The 16,943-nt window shown below is 39.3% G+C and overlaps 3 protein-coding genes across 3 annotated transcripts; 2 read left to right on the forward strand and 1 right to left on the reverse strand.

Moving 5' to 3' along the window:
- The first annotated feature begins 1,482 nt into the window (after positions 1–1,482).
- LOC5502197 (G-protein-signaling modulator 1) lies at positions 1,483–4,853 on the forward strand. Its single transcript, XM_001623360.3, has 2 exons — positions 1,483–2,267; positions 3,686–4,853. Exons 1-2 carry the CDS (start codon positions 1,589–1,591, stop codon positions 3,877–3,879), a joined length of 873 nt encoding a protein of 290 aa, XP_001623410.1. The 5' UTR covers positions 1,483–1,588; the 3' UTR covers positions 3,880–4,853.
- LOC5502196 (tyrosine-protein kinase SYK) lies at positions 4,679–16,891 on the reverse strand. The gene is made up of 13 exons (XM_032370466.2): positions 16,611–16,891; positions 15,877–16,288; positions 14,979–15,486; positions 14,632–14,727; positions 14,198–14,344; positions 13,901–14,010; positions 13,715–13,781; positions 13,231–13,312; positions 7,231–7,279; positions 6,898–7,038; positions 6,181–6,321; positions 5,866–5,978; positions 4,679–5,555 (listed from the first exon to the last, which is right to left on the reverse strand). Exons 2-13 carry the CDS (start codon positions 16,279–16,281, stop codon positions 5,483–5,485), a joined length of 1,932 nt encoding a protein of 643 aa, XP_032226357.1. The 5' UTR covers positions 16,282–16,288; positions 16,611–16,891; the 3' UTR covers positions 4,679–5,482.
- On the forward strand, positions 9,875–12,806 carry LOC125568335. Its single transcript, XM_048730357.1, has 2 exons — positions 9,875–10,797; positions 10,982–12,806. Exons 1-2 carry the CDS (start codon positions 9,875–9,877, stop codon positions 11,013–11,015), a joined length of 957 nt encoding a protein of 318 aa, XP_048586314.1. The 3' UTR covers positions 11,016–12,806.
- Positions 16,892–16,943: the final 52 nt, after the last annotated feature.

Genomic DNA, 16,943 nt, shown 5'->3' on the forward strand with positions numbered 1-16,943 from the left:
TTCGTCTTTGAGATATGAGGCTCGTTTTTAGGGAGAAGTCGGGCTGTGATCAGAAATTAAGCCAACTTTGCTCGCTAATATCTAAATTTCATATCTTCTAAATTTCATTAAAATTTTGAATTAAGCTTTTGGTCAGAGAAACTCCTTGTATGCGGAATCTTGAGCTTATATATTGAGAATTGGAAAATTTCATGCCATTTGTGTCTGTGCGGCCTGATATGCGAACTCCGTGTTTTCGGGTTTTACGTGCCAAAAAAACATCAAATCAAAGTACCTTCTCTATAATTTTCCAAATTGAAAATTACCCGGATTACGAGACTGCATTTTCCAAGACAAGTGCTATAGCAAGCGGGGTGGAACTTTTGTTGGGAGGGGGGAGGGAGGGGGGATGGTGTTGGCAGGAGCCCCCCCTACCCCCCCCCCCCCCCCCGCCCCCGTTTGCCCCATGGAAAATAATGCTATGCCATCACCATAGAAGAAACAGTAGACTGGGTTAACTGGGCTTCCGCAATTGGTTCGACTTGTGCCGATATATGTATAGCCAAGGGCATGAGCCCCTGGTATAGCTACCCCAGGCGCAACAACTAATAACGACTTGTCACACAAAGGCGGTAGGAACAGAGTTTGTTAGGAAAGATTTTGATAATAAATCATAACATTCCCTCTTGTTTGGTTGAAATGTGCCTTGTTAGCAACGCAAGTTTAGGTTGCGTAATCTGAGCTACTACCCAGTGGCGCGCAAATTCGCCCCGACGCGCTGATTAAAACGTACCCGACGTTTTCTTATCAAACTAGGAGAGCGCATTTCAGCAAAGCTAGAGGGAATTTCGTGGTTTATTGTCAGAATCTAGCCTAACAAACTCTGTTCCTACCGCCCTTGGGCACACTAATAATGGTTGAATTTTTAAATAATTCGTTTTTAATCACGTTTATAATCATTGTTTATCTTGTAACTAGCCGCTCTTACATATAATACGTAATAAATCGAACCACCCGCTGTAGTTTGATTAAAAAAAAAGAAAACACGCAATATTCTATATCAAGGAAAATAATTCCTTTACGGTCAAGTACGTATTCACCTGTTCTATACCATGAACTATGAGCAGTTGCTATGTGTTTCTGTGAGCTAAGTGTTTGTGGAATTTTAAAGGCAGGCTCATACATAAATATGGAAAAAGGTAATAATTTTACGCTCAGAAGAAAATCCTATACTTCCAATGAAAGAAAGAAAGTATATAGAAATAATGACATTGTCGCTAAATTAATTTGTAAATTAATCCCGTTTTCCATTTGAGAACAAACTAAAATGTTACTAGAGTTTAAATAGAATAATGATACCTTCTGCTCAATGGCAAATTCGGTTTGTTATATGTGCACAATATAATAAAAACATAGTCGTAAACACTTTTTGTGAGTAAGCGATATTGAGGCTGACGTGTGTCGACGTGAGATGTGATCATTTCATTATGAATATTTTGGATTCTGTGTCTGGCGCAGGTCCAGTCTATTTTAATCCGCCAACCACTTTGCATTGATTAAAACGGGAGAGGCAAACAGAGTAGGTTTTTCTCCTTTTAAGAGTCTTGCCATGACACAGGAAAACGGAATGGAAAAGGAGGGATTAAAACCTGCTAAAGGAACAAGTATTCCTTTAAACGCGGTAGAGAATGGTACTAATAGCAGCGAGAAGGAGAAAAGCTCGGAGAAATCCAGTGAAAAATTTAACACGTACGAAGAGCAAGTAAAATTCTACGAGAAACGAATCAGAGCGTTTCACAAAGCAAAGCAAAAGGCGAACGAAGCAGACGAGCTATGTAACCTCGGGATTCTTTACTACAAAGCTGGCAAACTACAAGAAGCCAAACATTGCCATGAGCGACATCTACACCTTGCTAAAGGATGCAACAACGCGAGAAGTGAAAAGCGAGCATATTGTAATTTAGGTTGTACTTATAGGCGAATTGGGAGCTTGGATAATGCCATCGAATGTTATGATGAGGGTCTCAAGTTGGCGAAGGAACTTGGAGATAGAACAGGCGAAGGAAAACTCATCAATAACTTGGCTAATATTTACGAACAAAAGGGAGATTTCGACCGGGCGGTATTTTATCACCAAAGAAGACTTAAACTTGCTAAGGAACTAAATGACTTGGATGCGGAAAGCAAGTCTTGCGCCAGTATCGGGAACATTCATCATCTTTTGGGGAACATCCGAGAAAGCATTGCATACTACGAGCGGCTAGTCGCCAGCCTTAAATTTAAGCTGGGTAAGGTTAAGCTTTCCACTTGTCCGCTTTTATGTTGTTAAACTGTGAACTCTAAACCTGTGTTTTTCTCATTTATTATTGATACAACGCGTGTATGCAAGGATCGATGTGTTTTTAAATAGTCGTCTGTCCTAAGCCGTTTCGGGAAAATAGGGCGGTAATGTTTTTTCTGTTATTTAGGTTTAGTAGCTAACGGTTATTAAGACAAGACGCAATGATGATGCATTCTATTACTCTAGAAGACAATTTCAGCGGTATATTTCATATTCAAATCACTATCGATTATAATCCTATTACCAAGAAAACAAATTCTTCTTTTGAAACGGCAACTAGACAGATGCTTTTGGGGATTTTCTCGACGTTTTCGCACACCTTTTTATTTTAATCCCCTTGCGTGAAAAGGCCAATCAACTGGCGTATTGTGACACTATACTTTATTACAGGTATCAAAATTAGTTAGGAGGGGGCGTAAACGGGCCACGAAAACCGCAAAACCGTACAGCAAATATCGCACAATAAAGTTAAAAGTATGTAACAAAAAAGCAAAACCGCTTTTCAAAGTTTTGCGAAACAAGGAAACCGTTATGGTTTCCAAAAATCCCCTCCTCGAATAGAAACAGGACATTTAATATCCAGATACACTTTTTTTATAAGAACGTCTAATGTGTAGTTCCAGATAATATCCCCATCCCCATTGAGGGGGCGGAGGTATGACACCCCTCTGGAATTTCCAGCCCCCTGGAAAAAAATAAATACAGTAACTATTAAGAAAAACGGGCATTTTACCCCCCTCCCCTCTGGAAATTCCTGGGCGTTTGAACCCCCCGGAATTTACAATCCCCTCAAGGGGGGGATGGATATTTTCTGGAACTACACAACTATCAGTTGATTTTCAGTGTATATAAAACTCTCAATAAGAGAGTTACTTGTAGTTACACAAATGATCAATTACAATGTTATTTAAAGTTGTTATGAATGACACACATTAAGGACAAGAATGAACTTATTCGTTTTCTAAGTCAGACAAAAAAAAAATGATCCGAGCATTACCATTTAAAGCTAAGTGAGCAGAGTTGAACGATGTCTCCGAGCTTGGGATGTGCAAACCGACTTGCAGGGCACTATGAGTTTGACAGGGGTGATAGCTATGATAATGGGGCGATGGTACGCGAGCCCACTTTTTTAGGATAAAAAACATTACATTGCAAAAAGAATTATCTGTCCTGAGAATTTCTTGCCAGAAATATCCGTATATATATATATATGAGGTGTTTCCTGTATTTTTGCAAATTGTATTAAAAACACGGCCCTTCAATAGATTCTAGCTTTTCTTGTTGCATGTTATCCGAAAAAAAATGCATTATTTTCCCAGCTCACGAATGACCGTAATAATTAAGCCGACATTTTCTCGTCTACAGCCCGCCAAGAACACAAAGACAAAGAAAAGATCGAAGGGAACTCTGAAAAGTCTCCTGGCACGACCGTGGCTGAGGGCGAGGTTGAGTCCGAGCAGTCAGCGGTTAACCGCCGCAACAGCGACTCCATCAGCATCACGAGCTCAAGAAGTGATGGCAGCGGGAGCCTGGTGCACAAAAACCTCAGCAAGGGCTGAGAGGACTGGGGATTGTGTGAAGGGGTTATGTGTAGCGTGAGGAATTGTGGGATATGCGAAGTTTATTTTTCCCCACAAGCCACTGCACATTTTATTAACTACGTTCAGGAGTTCAAGTTAGTTCGATTTATTGGCAAACTGGATCTAAGGATCTACAGTAAAAATTCACAATATGGATAATTTTTTCTGCTTGGACAAGGTCTAGTGAAAGGTGTTAAAATAATAAGTCAAGTTCTTCAACAAGAAAAGCTTTACTCAAGCTTAGCTGCTCACCTCAATCGACCGTCTACGTTTGCAGCTTCAAGGGTCTCTTCTGCAATCGTTGTCAGTAAAATAAACCTCTTTGATAGGGCTATATAGGCCCCTCAAGGGTAGTGACGGGCCGTATAGGCCGCTCGAGGGTAGGGAAGGGCAATATAGGCCGCTCGAGGTTTATAAAGGGCAGTAAAAGACTTTATAGGCATTCTCAAGGGTAGTGACGGGGAGTGTAGCGCTGTACAGGCCGCTCTAGGGTAGTGAAGGGCAGTATAGGGCTGAACAGGCCACTTGAGGGTAATGAAGGGCAGTTTGGGGCTGTAGAGGCCGCTCGAGGGTAATGACGGGCAGTATAGGGCTGTACAGGCCACTTGATGGGCTGGTAGTTTAGGGCTTTAAAGTGGAGCCCTACTAACCCTAACTGATTAATCTTCTTCAGAATTATAGGAAAGACAAAAAGGGAAGCTTGCTAGTTCCTCTACCGTTGTTTTGATGCGTTAAGGTGATGGTAGATTTTCGGCATGTGAACCTTAAAAGCCATTTGTAACAGTTTATTGCTTCTTTTAATATTGAATTATTCTTACCGGTTCTATCATTAAAAATGTATTTACACTGATTCTTGAAGTTAAAATCATGTCTTAACAATTAACAGAATACGATACACAATCAGTTGTCTAATTATCCTTGAGAATTGTGGAAATAAAGAACACTAAAAACCATCTCAATTGGTGAAATTGGTGCTGGATTTATAATTTACAAAACACTATGCATTCTTTATAAAAATTTACATGCAATCTGTCATGCAATTTCATTATGTGTTATTGTCGAAAAGAAGAGTTATTTGCGAGAGGTGTTATATCAAATTCAACACATTAAGTCTTAATAGCTTTTTGAACGTTACAACATTTTGAAAAATATAAATTCTAATCAGCTTCATTGGCTGAATTTTTTGTGACATGCGATAACTGATGTGGAAATGCATCAAGTGAAAATGTTGCATGCAAGTGTTGCATGCGAGCTGCACGTGGGAATTGAGAACGGCATTCAAGGAGGGGAGGGGGGCACGATAGTACGATACAGAAACATGTTGAAAGTATTGGAGGCACAGTCACTACCCTTCTACTGGTCTTTTTATATATTTGTTTAAATATTGGGTGTGGGGGACACCCCCAGTACCCCAACCACTGCTACAGCCCTGCCGTAAACACCCGTGATTTGCGGTATGTATGATTTTAACCTCTTCCCTAACCCAGTGTTTTTTTCCTCTATAGTACATCAGGCGGTCTAATACGGAGCTATCTAGTGCCTGGCTATTAAGTGAGGAATATTCAGTGCGGGGCCAGTAAGATCACTTCTTCAATTTCATGATTATGTTCCCCAAGCTTTGCCAGATTTGCATGAACGATGGTCGGTCATCTTGCCTGGGTTAACACAATATACACAATCAACACGTGCTCGCATCTATAACCCTTTTTTGGGCACACCCAAGACATTTAGGCCCGATTCATACGTCGCGCTCCTGCCGTGCCGAATCTAATTGTTTGAATTGGACACATGAACAATCAGATTGGTCATGGCAGGAGCATGACGTCTGATTCGGGCCTCCACTGATTCGGGGAGAGGGGAATATCCACTACAATCAGCACGTGCTAACATCACACTTCTCTTACCAGCCCTACTAATTTTGAAAAGGAGACATTAAGAATAAGATCGTCGCCCACAAATACTTACTCCCATTGCCAGCAGTCCTTCATCAGTTGGTAAACACAACTTGGTAATTTTGCCGGTGCAGGCAACCGATAACCGCTTTCTATCTTCTCAAGGATAGCTTGTCCGCTGAGTGACTAAAACAAGGCAATTACATTATTAGTATGTCACAGCCGAGTGACCGACTTTGCCAAAGAAGGGGGAAGATGAAAACAATTAGTCGATTCCTCATGCAGAAAAGACATTTTTTTCCTGGCCGGTGGGACTAATTAAGCCATATAAATAACATTAAATAACATTGTAATAAAAACGCTATAATACATTTAAGTAAGCTACTACCTGGTATGGTCTGGCACCATATGAAGTAGCCTCCCACAACGTTATACCATAACTCCACACATCACTTTTACTGGAAAACTTCCTAAAGTAGATGCATTCTGGAGCATACCACTTCAGTGGCCATCGCCCTGCTGTACCAGCCTGAAATGGTACAAGGAATGACAAATGCATTCTAAAGTTTTCCCTATGGCTACCAGGACTGGACAATATTTTGTTATTAGACATTTATAAAAACTACTACTTACAAAGGATACATACTTTTTTACAAGGGCATGGCTGACAATTTGCTCAAATAGGAGAAATGTAAGATTCTATGAGTGATAACGTCAGGACTGGCATGTTGTCAACCCACAATCTAGTGTTCTTGGCTACAGTACAGACAGAAAGAAATGCAACCAAAATCTGAAGAATTTAGAAGAAAACGTTCGCTGTTGCCGAAAAATTTCAGCAAATTTTAGTTTTTTTTTAGTTAAATTTTGTGAATTTCAGCAAATTTCGTCTGCATCGCATTTTTACGTTACAATTTTAGTTGCTCAAAATTGTACCAATAATCTATCAATTTGAGCCTTATTTACTGATATATATTCATTATTAACTAGTTAATAGGTATATCCCTTCAATATGGTGTTGATATGAGGTGACTTGTGAACAAATAAAACAAAAATTAATGCCAATAGAGCAATACAAGACATCCCACACGTCCACTGAGTCACTCACCTTGTAGTAATCACTGCCTGCCCCCATCGCACGAGACATGCCAAAATCACTAATCTTGACAAAACTATCGTTCACCACGAGCACATTCCTGGCTGCCAGATCACGATGGACAAACTGCAGTGATTCCAGGTATTGCATGCCCTATGTGTTGGTAAGTGTCATGATTAAGCAGGGTTGAATCAGACCAGGGATGACTCTTTTAAGAGTCATCTCTTCTCCTTTTATTAAAATAAAATCAGACATGGTTGGAAGATAGATATTTGGTAAAATGCTCAAACTTACAGGATGACAAATTAAAGCGATAAACAAAAAGGAATTATCTCAAGACTTCACCTCAGCCACTTGCAGCATGAGCACCAGGATGTTCAACAGGGGCATGCCTCTGCAGAGGAAAAGAGAATTGCTCAACAGCCACCAATATGGGTTATTGTCTGGTTATTAGGTAACCATGTTGTCAGCCAACATGTAACTGGTTGCTTTCCTGGGGCGGTTTTATCATAAAGTTGTAATTATCATTACTTAGCAAACTTAAAGCACAGGCTCACAGCCAGATGGGGGGGGGGGGGGGGTTCAGAAGAACCACCCCACACGACTTGAACTTGAACACAAGACTAGTTGCAGGCCCGTACACCCAGTGTGCGTGAAGAGAAGTCATGGCGGACATAGTTGGGATAACGGAGCACAAGAAACTATTAAGTATTAACAAGAAAAAGCAATTCAGATGGAGCGGAGACTCTGATCAACTAAAAGAATTTCTGTTGTCCTACTTAGAGGAAGGAAATAACGATAAATTTGTCAGCATAAGTAGGAATGGAGCAACAAGGGTACTTAAATTTGAATCGGTGACGGTTAATTTCTACACCAGCACGAATACACTCCAGATACAAGGTGCGGGTAAAGATGGTTATATCTCAAAACTCACCGATCTAGTAAACACAAATAGTGGCAATAACGAAAATGCTGAGACCGAAACTGATCAAGCAGAAGCGGGCGAAGAGATATCACAATCGAGCAAGAAACAGGACGAAGAGAAAGGCGAAAAAGCGATGCATGATGCTCGCTATGAAGAGATCGAAGCTTTTATGGCAACTCAAAGAGAGTTTAACTCGAAAATAGAAAGTCAAGTTTCCAAAAATACGATCGAGATTGGGGAGCAAAGTATTGATTTGGAGGATTGGAAACAGAAGATAAAGAATGGTCTGTCCGATGTGAAGATGCATTGTGAAAGTCAAATCGACTCACTCAAGTTTGAAATAAGCGAAAGTATTAAAGATGTCGCTAAACAAGTCTCCAACCTGTCAAACAAAGTAACAAGCGAGTTTAAGTCCGTCAAAAATAAATCTGCATCAACAGCGGAAACAATCCTCAAAATATTAGGCGACTTAGGAGAAATTAAGGATCAACTCCTAAAGACAGAAGAAACAGTGGCGCAGATTCACGAGACCACGCAATCAACCCACTCACGCGAACAGACGGAAGCAATTAAAGTATGCAGTCAAGAAACCAGCGAAAGTCACCGAATTGAAATACTTGATCAGTCACGGCAATCCGGTCAGAGAGAGGCAATAGATATAAACAGACAGTATGCTAGTCACAGAAACAGCCGACTTGAAACACCTCGGGATACTATTAGCCACCCAAGGACTCAGCAACGGGAAAATCGCCCCAATCAACCAAGCAGTGCTGCGCAAACCAGTGGCAGTAGTAATGGACCAGTTCTACTACTGGGTGATTCCGTTCTCAGAGGTATAAACAACCGTAGATTCTGTCCAAGCCGATTTGTAAATAAGCAATACGTACAAGGTGGAACGCAGGAAATGGAGGAGTACATCGATTCGCTTACAAAAGAAGACAAAAACGACTACGAATGTATTGTGGTTCACTCCGGGGTAAATGATTTAAGGAAGTCTAGAGCAACAGACATCGCTGACAACATGCAAAGATGTGTTCAGAAATTAAAATCACGTTGGCCGAAAGCAAACATCTATGTGTCGGGAGTTTTATACAGTCTCAAGGGAGACAATGTAAAAGTAGATGACGTAAATTATTATTACGAAGAAATCTGTCGGAACAATCAGGGATTATGTAATTTCATCAACAATCAAAAAGTCACTGCGGACCGATTTGGAAACATCGATGAGGACTCCTTCTACGATGACATCCACTTGAACAATCAAGTTGGTACCAAAAAGTTAGTGACGAACATCAAGGTACAAGTTGGTCTGAGAAGCGAAGACAAGGAATCCAATCGAGAAGGACAACAAGCTAGGAAATTTAACAGACAAAGAAGACAAAGACCCCCATGGAATTCAAGCTATAATGAAGCATTTCCGACACTTCCACCACCTTTCCGAGCACTTGACGCATTGGCGGAATATTTCAAAAGACAGGGGTTTGCGCACCGTCCAAGATAAGTGCATATGTTTAAACAATTTAATTCACATGTAATCAGAAAAAGATTCGTTTTGGTTGTTGGAACTTAAACGGTTTCAACAGTAGGGTTGTGGGAAATAAGTTAAAATTTAATGATACTTTAAGCACTATTAAAAGACACGACATTTTTGGGATAGTGGAAACGCATGCAAATCAAAATTCCGATCTCAAAATAAACAACTATAAACATTTTGTAAAACATAGAGATTCAACAAGATACAAAAAATCGGGGGGTATAGCCGTGTACATCAGAGAAAATATTTCCAGTGGAGTTAAATATATACCAACAGATAATGAAAATGTCCTATGGGTTAAATTGTGTAAAAATATTTTCAACTTACAAAAAGACATTTATTTAGGAACTGTGTATCTAAGCCCAGCAAACGGGCGATGTAATAATTATGAAGAAGACATTCTAGAAGAACTTGAATTTGAAATATTAAGGCTCTCTCTAAAGGGGGATGTCATTATCCAAGGGGACTTTAATGCAAGAACGGGTATTTTGCAAGAATTTGCTCTGGATGATGAACAAAATGACGAATTTATGGGTCTACCAAAAGATTACCAAATTGATATTCCAAATAATAGAAATTCACAAGACTCTAAGGTGATTGACAGCCGAGGAAGAAATTTAATAGAAACGTGCACTGCACTCAATATGCGAATTTTGAACGGCAGAGTAGTAGGTGACCTTGAAGGTAAGAAAACCTGCTTTCGATACAACGGAAGCAGCGTTGTTGATTACATAATTGTAAATAATGAAAGTTTAGACATTGTTGATTATTTCATTGTGAATCCGCTTGAGCCACACCTGACTGATCACTGTTCGCTTTCATGCAGTCTAAACCTGAAATTTACATTTAAACAAAAGGATAATTCAGAAAACGTACAACTAAGTGAGCTCAAAAGATTGCGCTGGAATAACGAGATCAGTAGCGAGTTAAAGCTATTGTTCGAGTCCGAAGAAATGCAAACAAATTTAAATGCGGCTTTAAATAATAATTGCGTAGACACATCAGTAGATCTTTTTACAGAAACGCTCTTATCCGCATGCGAAAACGCAGGACTGCGCTACCAAAACAATGACATTAAAGAGAGCAGCGTTAACAAAATGTGGTTCGACAAGGAATGTAAAAATGAAAAAGAAAATTTACGCTCACTAGGCAAATTACTTTCAAAGCAGCCTGACCAACGCGAGCTAGGAGCCGTCTTGAAGGAAAAAAAGAAGTCTTTTAAAAAACTCTGTAGGCGGAAAAAGTATACGCATTATAATAATATAGTAAACAGTATCGATTTCAGAAACTCTAAAAACACTTGGAAACAAATAAATAGGATTTTCAACAGCAATACACATAAACAATCACATCCAATTAGACCCGAAGAAGCTGCTGTTTTTCATCAGCACTTCGAACAATTAAACGCGACAATAGAATCACAAAATACAATGGAAGAAGTAGAAAAAACGCGAATAAACAATAGGCAAGGGCCATTGGATCACGAATTCACGGAACTCGAAATAACTAACGCCATAAAAAGTCTAAAAACGGGTAAAGCACCCGGCGCTGATAATATTTTAAACGAAGTATTAAAGTGCGGCGAAGAAACTCTGAAAAAGCCATTACAAATTTTGTTTAATAAAATTTTGAATAGTGGGGAATACCCATCTAGCTGGAGTTATGGTCTGATAGTACCGATCCTGAAAAAAGGAGATCCTAGTAAACCGGAAAATTTTAGAGGTATTACCTTACTCTCGTCACTAGGAAAAGTTTTCACATCCATAATGAACAACAGATTGTACAATTACCTTGTCGAAAGAAAAATAATCAAACCTGAGCAGGGAGGATTCAGAAAAGAGCATGGAACAGTGGATAGTATTTTCATCCTAAAATCTTTGATTGACAAATACGTTAAAGCAAAGCCAAAAAAGAAACAAAACTTCCTATTTACGTGTTATGTTGATTTCAGTAAAGCTTTCGACAGAGTACCAAGACACAAACTTTTTGATAAGCTAGAGCGTTCAGGCGTAACAGGGCGATTTCTTGAAGTTTTGAAATCAATTTACACAAATGATAAGTCCTCAGTCAAAATTAGAAATCTGTTAACGCCAGCCTTTAGGTGTTACAACGGAGTGAAACAGGGATGTATGATTTCCCCGACACTATTTAATTTTTATCTCAGCAGCTTGTCCGAGGAACTAAATAAAGTAAGAAATTGCAACGATGTCGAACTCAATTCACGACCTATTAGTTGTTTACTTTATGCCGACGATTTGGTAATCGTCTCGAAGACTGCCACGGGGCTACAAAAATATTTAGACAAACTAAGCGAATTTTGTGATGAAGCAAAACTCACTGTTAATCTAGAAAAAACTAAGATAATGATATTTAATAACTCTGGGAAAACAATGAACAACTATCTCTTTAAATACAGAAACAGTAAAGTTGACATTGTCAAGTCATATAAATACCTTGGGGTGCATTTTAGCACCTTTGGGAACTTCAGCCTAGCAAAGCAAGAAATAAAGAAGGTCGGACTAAAAGCTTTGTATAAGCTTCGAAAAGAAATGGGAAACCACTTTAGAGACAAAATAACTCTAACACTTAGGCTCTTTGATACCCTTGTAACCCCAATTCTATTATATAGTAGCGAGGTGTGGGGAACAGACTGCAATGACAAACTAGAAAAAGACCCCATAGAATCTGTACACACAAGGTTTATACGTTGGCTGCTAGGCGTCAACAGGTACTGCAGTTCTAATGCATGTAGATCCGAGGTCGGTAGATTTCCAATGCGTTTAAAAGCCAAATGTAGAGCAATAAAATATTGGCAAAAAATGATAAATTCTGACCACAGTAAACTTGCTGTGTTGGCTTTCCTAGATTCTTTAGAAAATAACAGCAAGGTAACTTGGGTGCACAAACTGAAAAACATTTTAGATCGAGCAGGCTTGGGCTATATATGGCTTGATGCCCCAAACACGTCTATAAATTTAATAAAGATGCGCTTTGAAGATATCGAGCGACAGGTGTGGCTAAGTGAGATTCACAATGATAGTAGAAGAGACCCACGCCAAAAGAATAAATTGCGAACTTTCAGGACCTTCAAGGTGGTCTACGAACTTGAAAAATATCTTACCCAAATTAATAATGTACAACACAGAATTGCCGTCACAAAATTAAGACTAAGCAATCATAATTTGGCCATCGAAACAGGTAGACATGCCAAACCATATGTGCCCCCAAATGAGAGGAGGTGCACGATTTGCAAAAATGGAATAGAAAACGAAGAACACTTTCTTGTAAAATGCCCTACATACAACGCGATTAGAAAGGCATACTATAGTGTTATCAAAGACAAAACTAATATCAACTTAAATGCAATGACATCTGAAAGAGCTTTCCTTTTTATTATTACCATGGATCAAAGAAACGAGATCATTAACAGGGAAACTGCAAAATATATTTTTGACTGCACAAGAAAAAGATTTGAATGCCAAAAAGAATAAATGCACACCACGGATAATGACAACCTCCTTTTTATCTTAACTATTTGGAAAAACACCTGATATATAATCATGTATAAGGGTACCAAATAAAATTGATTGATTGATTGATTGACTTGAAGTACGACTTGAAGGAAAATTGAGTACCACTGCAAGCTAGGACGAGCTACCTAAGAGAAAATGGTCCGCTAAAAGGGTAAACGAACCCCTCCATTTAAAATCCTGGCTACGTGAAGCAGGAATCAAACTTTTGATGCCCAGGGCGTTGCAGAGATCGAAGACACAGGAAGCTTGTGTGAAAGAGTCTTTTTCCCCTCTTTCTTTCGACTTCCCGCCTACATTTGTTTCTGGTTTCCGTGTCACCCTGGGTCACCTCATTATTTGCTAAAAGTCCTTACTTGTTTTTCTTTAGGTATTTATTAAGGGGCCCTTCTCCTGCAAGCTCCATCACTAACATCATGGATGGTCCCTGACACATTCCTGATGAACAAACAACAACTTCCTAACACAATGTGCAACAATGCTAAGCAAAACTGTTATCAAATGAGAGAGTTATCAAATGTTGGCTAATCGACAGCAGTATTTATTTAATACTCCCCCATTCACCCTAAGCAATGTTGAACACTTTGAAAATTAACATCAGGTTAATTTTAACAGCAGGTTTTGTCTAGAGGTTCTATCTTCATGTTTAGTTGTGAGTTTTCTAGTCAAGGTACACCCTTTCTACTTATTCATCTTGAGTCATTATCAGTCATAGAAAAAAAGGCATAATCAATTTATGCTTAAAGAGCCAGTTCAATTCAAATTGATATAAAATACATAATTTGATAGCGCTTTCATTTTGGTGTTATTTTATTGAAAACAAAAATAACTTTCTTTCACCTATGATTCTGACAATGTAAGGATGATCAAGTTCCATCATTACTCTTGCTTCGTGGAGTATCTCAGACTAAAACAACAAAATAACATGAAAATCAGAGAAAACATATTAAACACACATCACACCTCCACATCTCCTATACATTGACACAGCACATTTAGCAACAAATTGTAAGCTGCCATAAGTACCTTGGGATTATTGATGTCATCTGACTTCAAGCTTTTCACTGCAACAGGGATCCTTTCCCCATTTGGCATTTTGTATGTTCCTTTTAGAACTGAACCAAAATTGCCATGACCTGTACAAAATCAAGAAAGATGATCCTTAACTCCATTTGTCACACACTAAGAATTGACCACTGGGTTTTCCTTACAATGTTTTTTTTTGCCATTTTATCTGTGTCTGCTAATCAAGCCATAAAGAAGCACACTTATGTACATTCTTGGAAGCAACAATCTGATGGCAACAATCCAGCCACTCATTACCTAATTCCTTTCCAAGGGACAGGTTCTCCATCTTTAACTCAAAGGTCTGACTCTGAACTGCCTTGAATTGATTGTGGTAGCCTGAACTCTTTTTCATCTTCACGGTGTCGTATATAGCTTCAAAGGACTCTTGCTTTGGAGCACTTGCTGTAAATTAAATTATATATACTCTTATATGGATGTATGGATACAAGGCTACAAGAATGATGAATTTTCTGCTGTTTTTTTTTATTCAGCTTGTATCTTTGCTCTTTGACTCCCCTTTGAGGGGTGGCAAATGGTCCCTTGAAAATATTTATTTTCTTGCCAAATGTAAGGCATCTCGAATTATCTAATTCTAGAGATTTCGAATCTCAATTTTTATTCTTTAAACAGTCTCAGATCTTGGATCTATAGAAAAGCCTATTTTAACACATCAGCAATAACTCTCTTACCTTCAGGTGTTGGCTCAAGTGTTGGTCGGCCAGGTAAAGGTGGGGGGGTGGAGGTGCTAGGGAATGGTGTCGTGGCCCCCCTTGGAGGAAGAGGTACTAAACAAGGGAGAGCTAACATCAAGTTTTCAGCAAACAAAATGATAGAAAGATCAACAAAGAAGGGAAAAACATGTTGGCGATACTCTCGGATAACTCTAGCACCATGTTAAGCTAGAACTACCATTGAGATCTGTAGATACTATTCTTATGTCATTAACAAGACAACTCTAACTCTTCACTAACATAATCCATTTTTCTCTTCCTCAAGGGTTTGAATTAACAAGGTTTTACTGTAAATAAGATCATACTTCTTGAATTCCGCGTGATTTTCAAAGATGCCAAATGATCAGCTTCATTGAAAGAATGACTAGTTGGTCGCACAGTAACAAAGTTAGCAGCCCCAGGAAGATCAAGGCTTGTGCCACGGTTGAGTGTACGTCTCTTTTCTTCGAACCTCCCCACATCACAAGGCTCTGACAATTTACACAATAGACCATCATCTGTGATGCTGTAGTGGTCGACTGCTAGCATCAGATTATCAAACTTTGGACCTGATTTGATTGACAGCTTTCCTTGAGAGTCTGCATCAAAGAGGTAATGAACAACTGTCCGTTCATGACACAGTCCCATAGCGAAGGTGCCAGGAGGGGTGTTTCTTTCTCGAATGAGAAACAAGCCATTGACACACCCACAGACATGCAACCGTCTTTCAGCTTCCTCCCGAGATATGTTTCCATGAAACCATTTTTCACTCTGGTGAAGCACTTTGCCGATGAAACTCTCCATTTGTGTTCGAACTGTGGCATCAGCCTCAGGCTTTTGAAGAAAAAAGTGTTGGAAATATTTTTTTTATATTATTATATTGGCAGTGGCAGATCAAGCTTTTCACTATGGGGGAGGAGTGTTAGTTCCTCTAAGAGGAAGGATTAGAACATTCTTTGAATGGACACATGTTTTACTAAACCTGTGACATAGAAAGATGATCCTAATACAGCCATTGCTTGATTTGTCTGTTTTCTGGGATAGCCAGGTTTTTTTCTTGGGGGAAAATTATTTTTCAAGAAAATACTTAAACAAGGTGTTTTAATTTTGATAAATATTAATTTATGATTTTATATAAAAACATAGTAGGTCATCACAGAGGCTCAACACAAAAATATGCTGGAATATGTGCAGTACAACAAGAATGATATAAACTTAGCTTACAGCAAGTCCCATTGATTCCATTGCAGCGGTAGCAGCATCTTTTATGTGTTTCTGGTTGGCGCCGGAGTAACATCTTGGTAATATACCAGGAGAGCGAGAGCAAGGAATCGTCAGCCTAGACAGTAATCCATCGAGGTGTTGTTGATGATGTTGGACTAGCTCAACTGGCCCTGGAAACCTTGGTCCATCTTCTATTCCAACTTTACCGTCCGCATGCCGCAGAATTTGGTAATGTATAACTTTGTGGTTATTGCACATGGACAAGGCATAACTTCCTAGCTGATGGGCACTCTCTCTGACAAGATAGAGGCCATCTCTTTTTCCTGCCCTGGCAAGCAACTCCTCTGCTTTAAACCGAGAGATGCACCCATGGAAGTATGGTTGGGTTTGTGGATCAACTGCCATCTAGTCCCTGAAAACAAAGTCCAATTTTGACCTGTGACGCAGCTGGAGTTTAGGATGCTCTTGTTTGCTCATCTTCGAGAATTATATAAATATTCTAAAATGACCCTTAAAACTCAACTAAGGAACTAATCATACATTTAAAAACACATTGCGAACAAATAAGAACATGGAAAGTCGCGCAAAATCTGTCGTATTATGCATGTCAACAAACCAAGCACGTCAAAAGTATTTCCTTCATAGATAAGACCGAATTCGGCCCTTAATTAAACCGTCCACACAGATTACGAAGTCGCTATCTTTGCAGACGGATATGTCTATAGGTAACTCACCCTTGCTTAGAACTTATAGACTTTGCAAAACAGCTTGAGTTCCAGTTCGAAACGGAGATGAAGCGGAAGAAGAAATCGGAAAATTGGCTTCTCACATCATGAACAAGTTCGTAAGATTAGCAGCGTCATCAGCTTCACAAGGACGGTGCACGTAGTCTAAAATAATACAACTGTAAAATAGTTCTCTCAAAGGACTGGTTGTTTTAGTTTGCAAAGAAATTTAGTTTTTTTTTCTTTTATAACTAGACGGGCATTCCAACCCCTGTACTTCCACTTCCTTGCTACGAAGCACCAGCCTGGTTACTAAGGATTGTTATTACGAAAACTGTGATT

Source organism: Nematostella vectensis, chromosome 1 (assembly GCF_932526225.1).
Source record: "Nematostella vectensis chromosome 1, jaNemVect1.1, whole genome shotgun sequence".
Lineage (NCBI taxonomy): Eukaryota > Metazoa > Cnidaria > Anthozoa > Actiniaria > Edwardsiidae > Nematostella > Nematostella vectensis.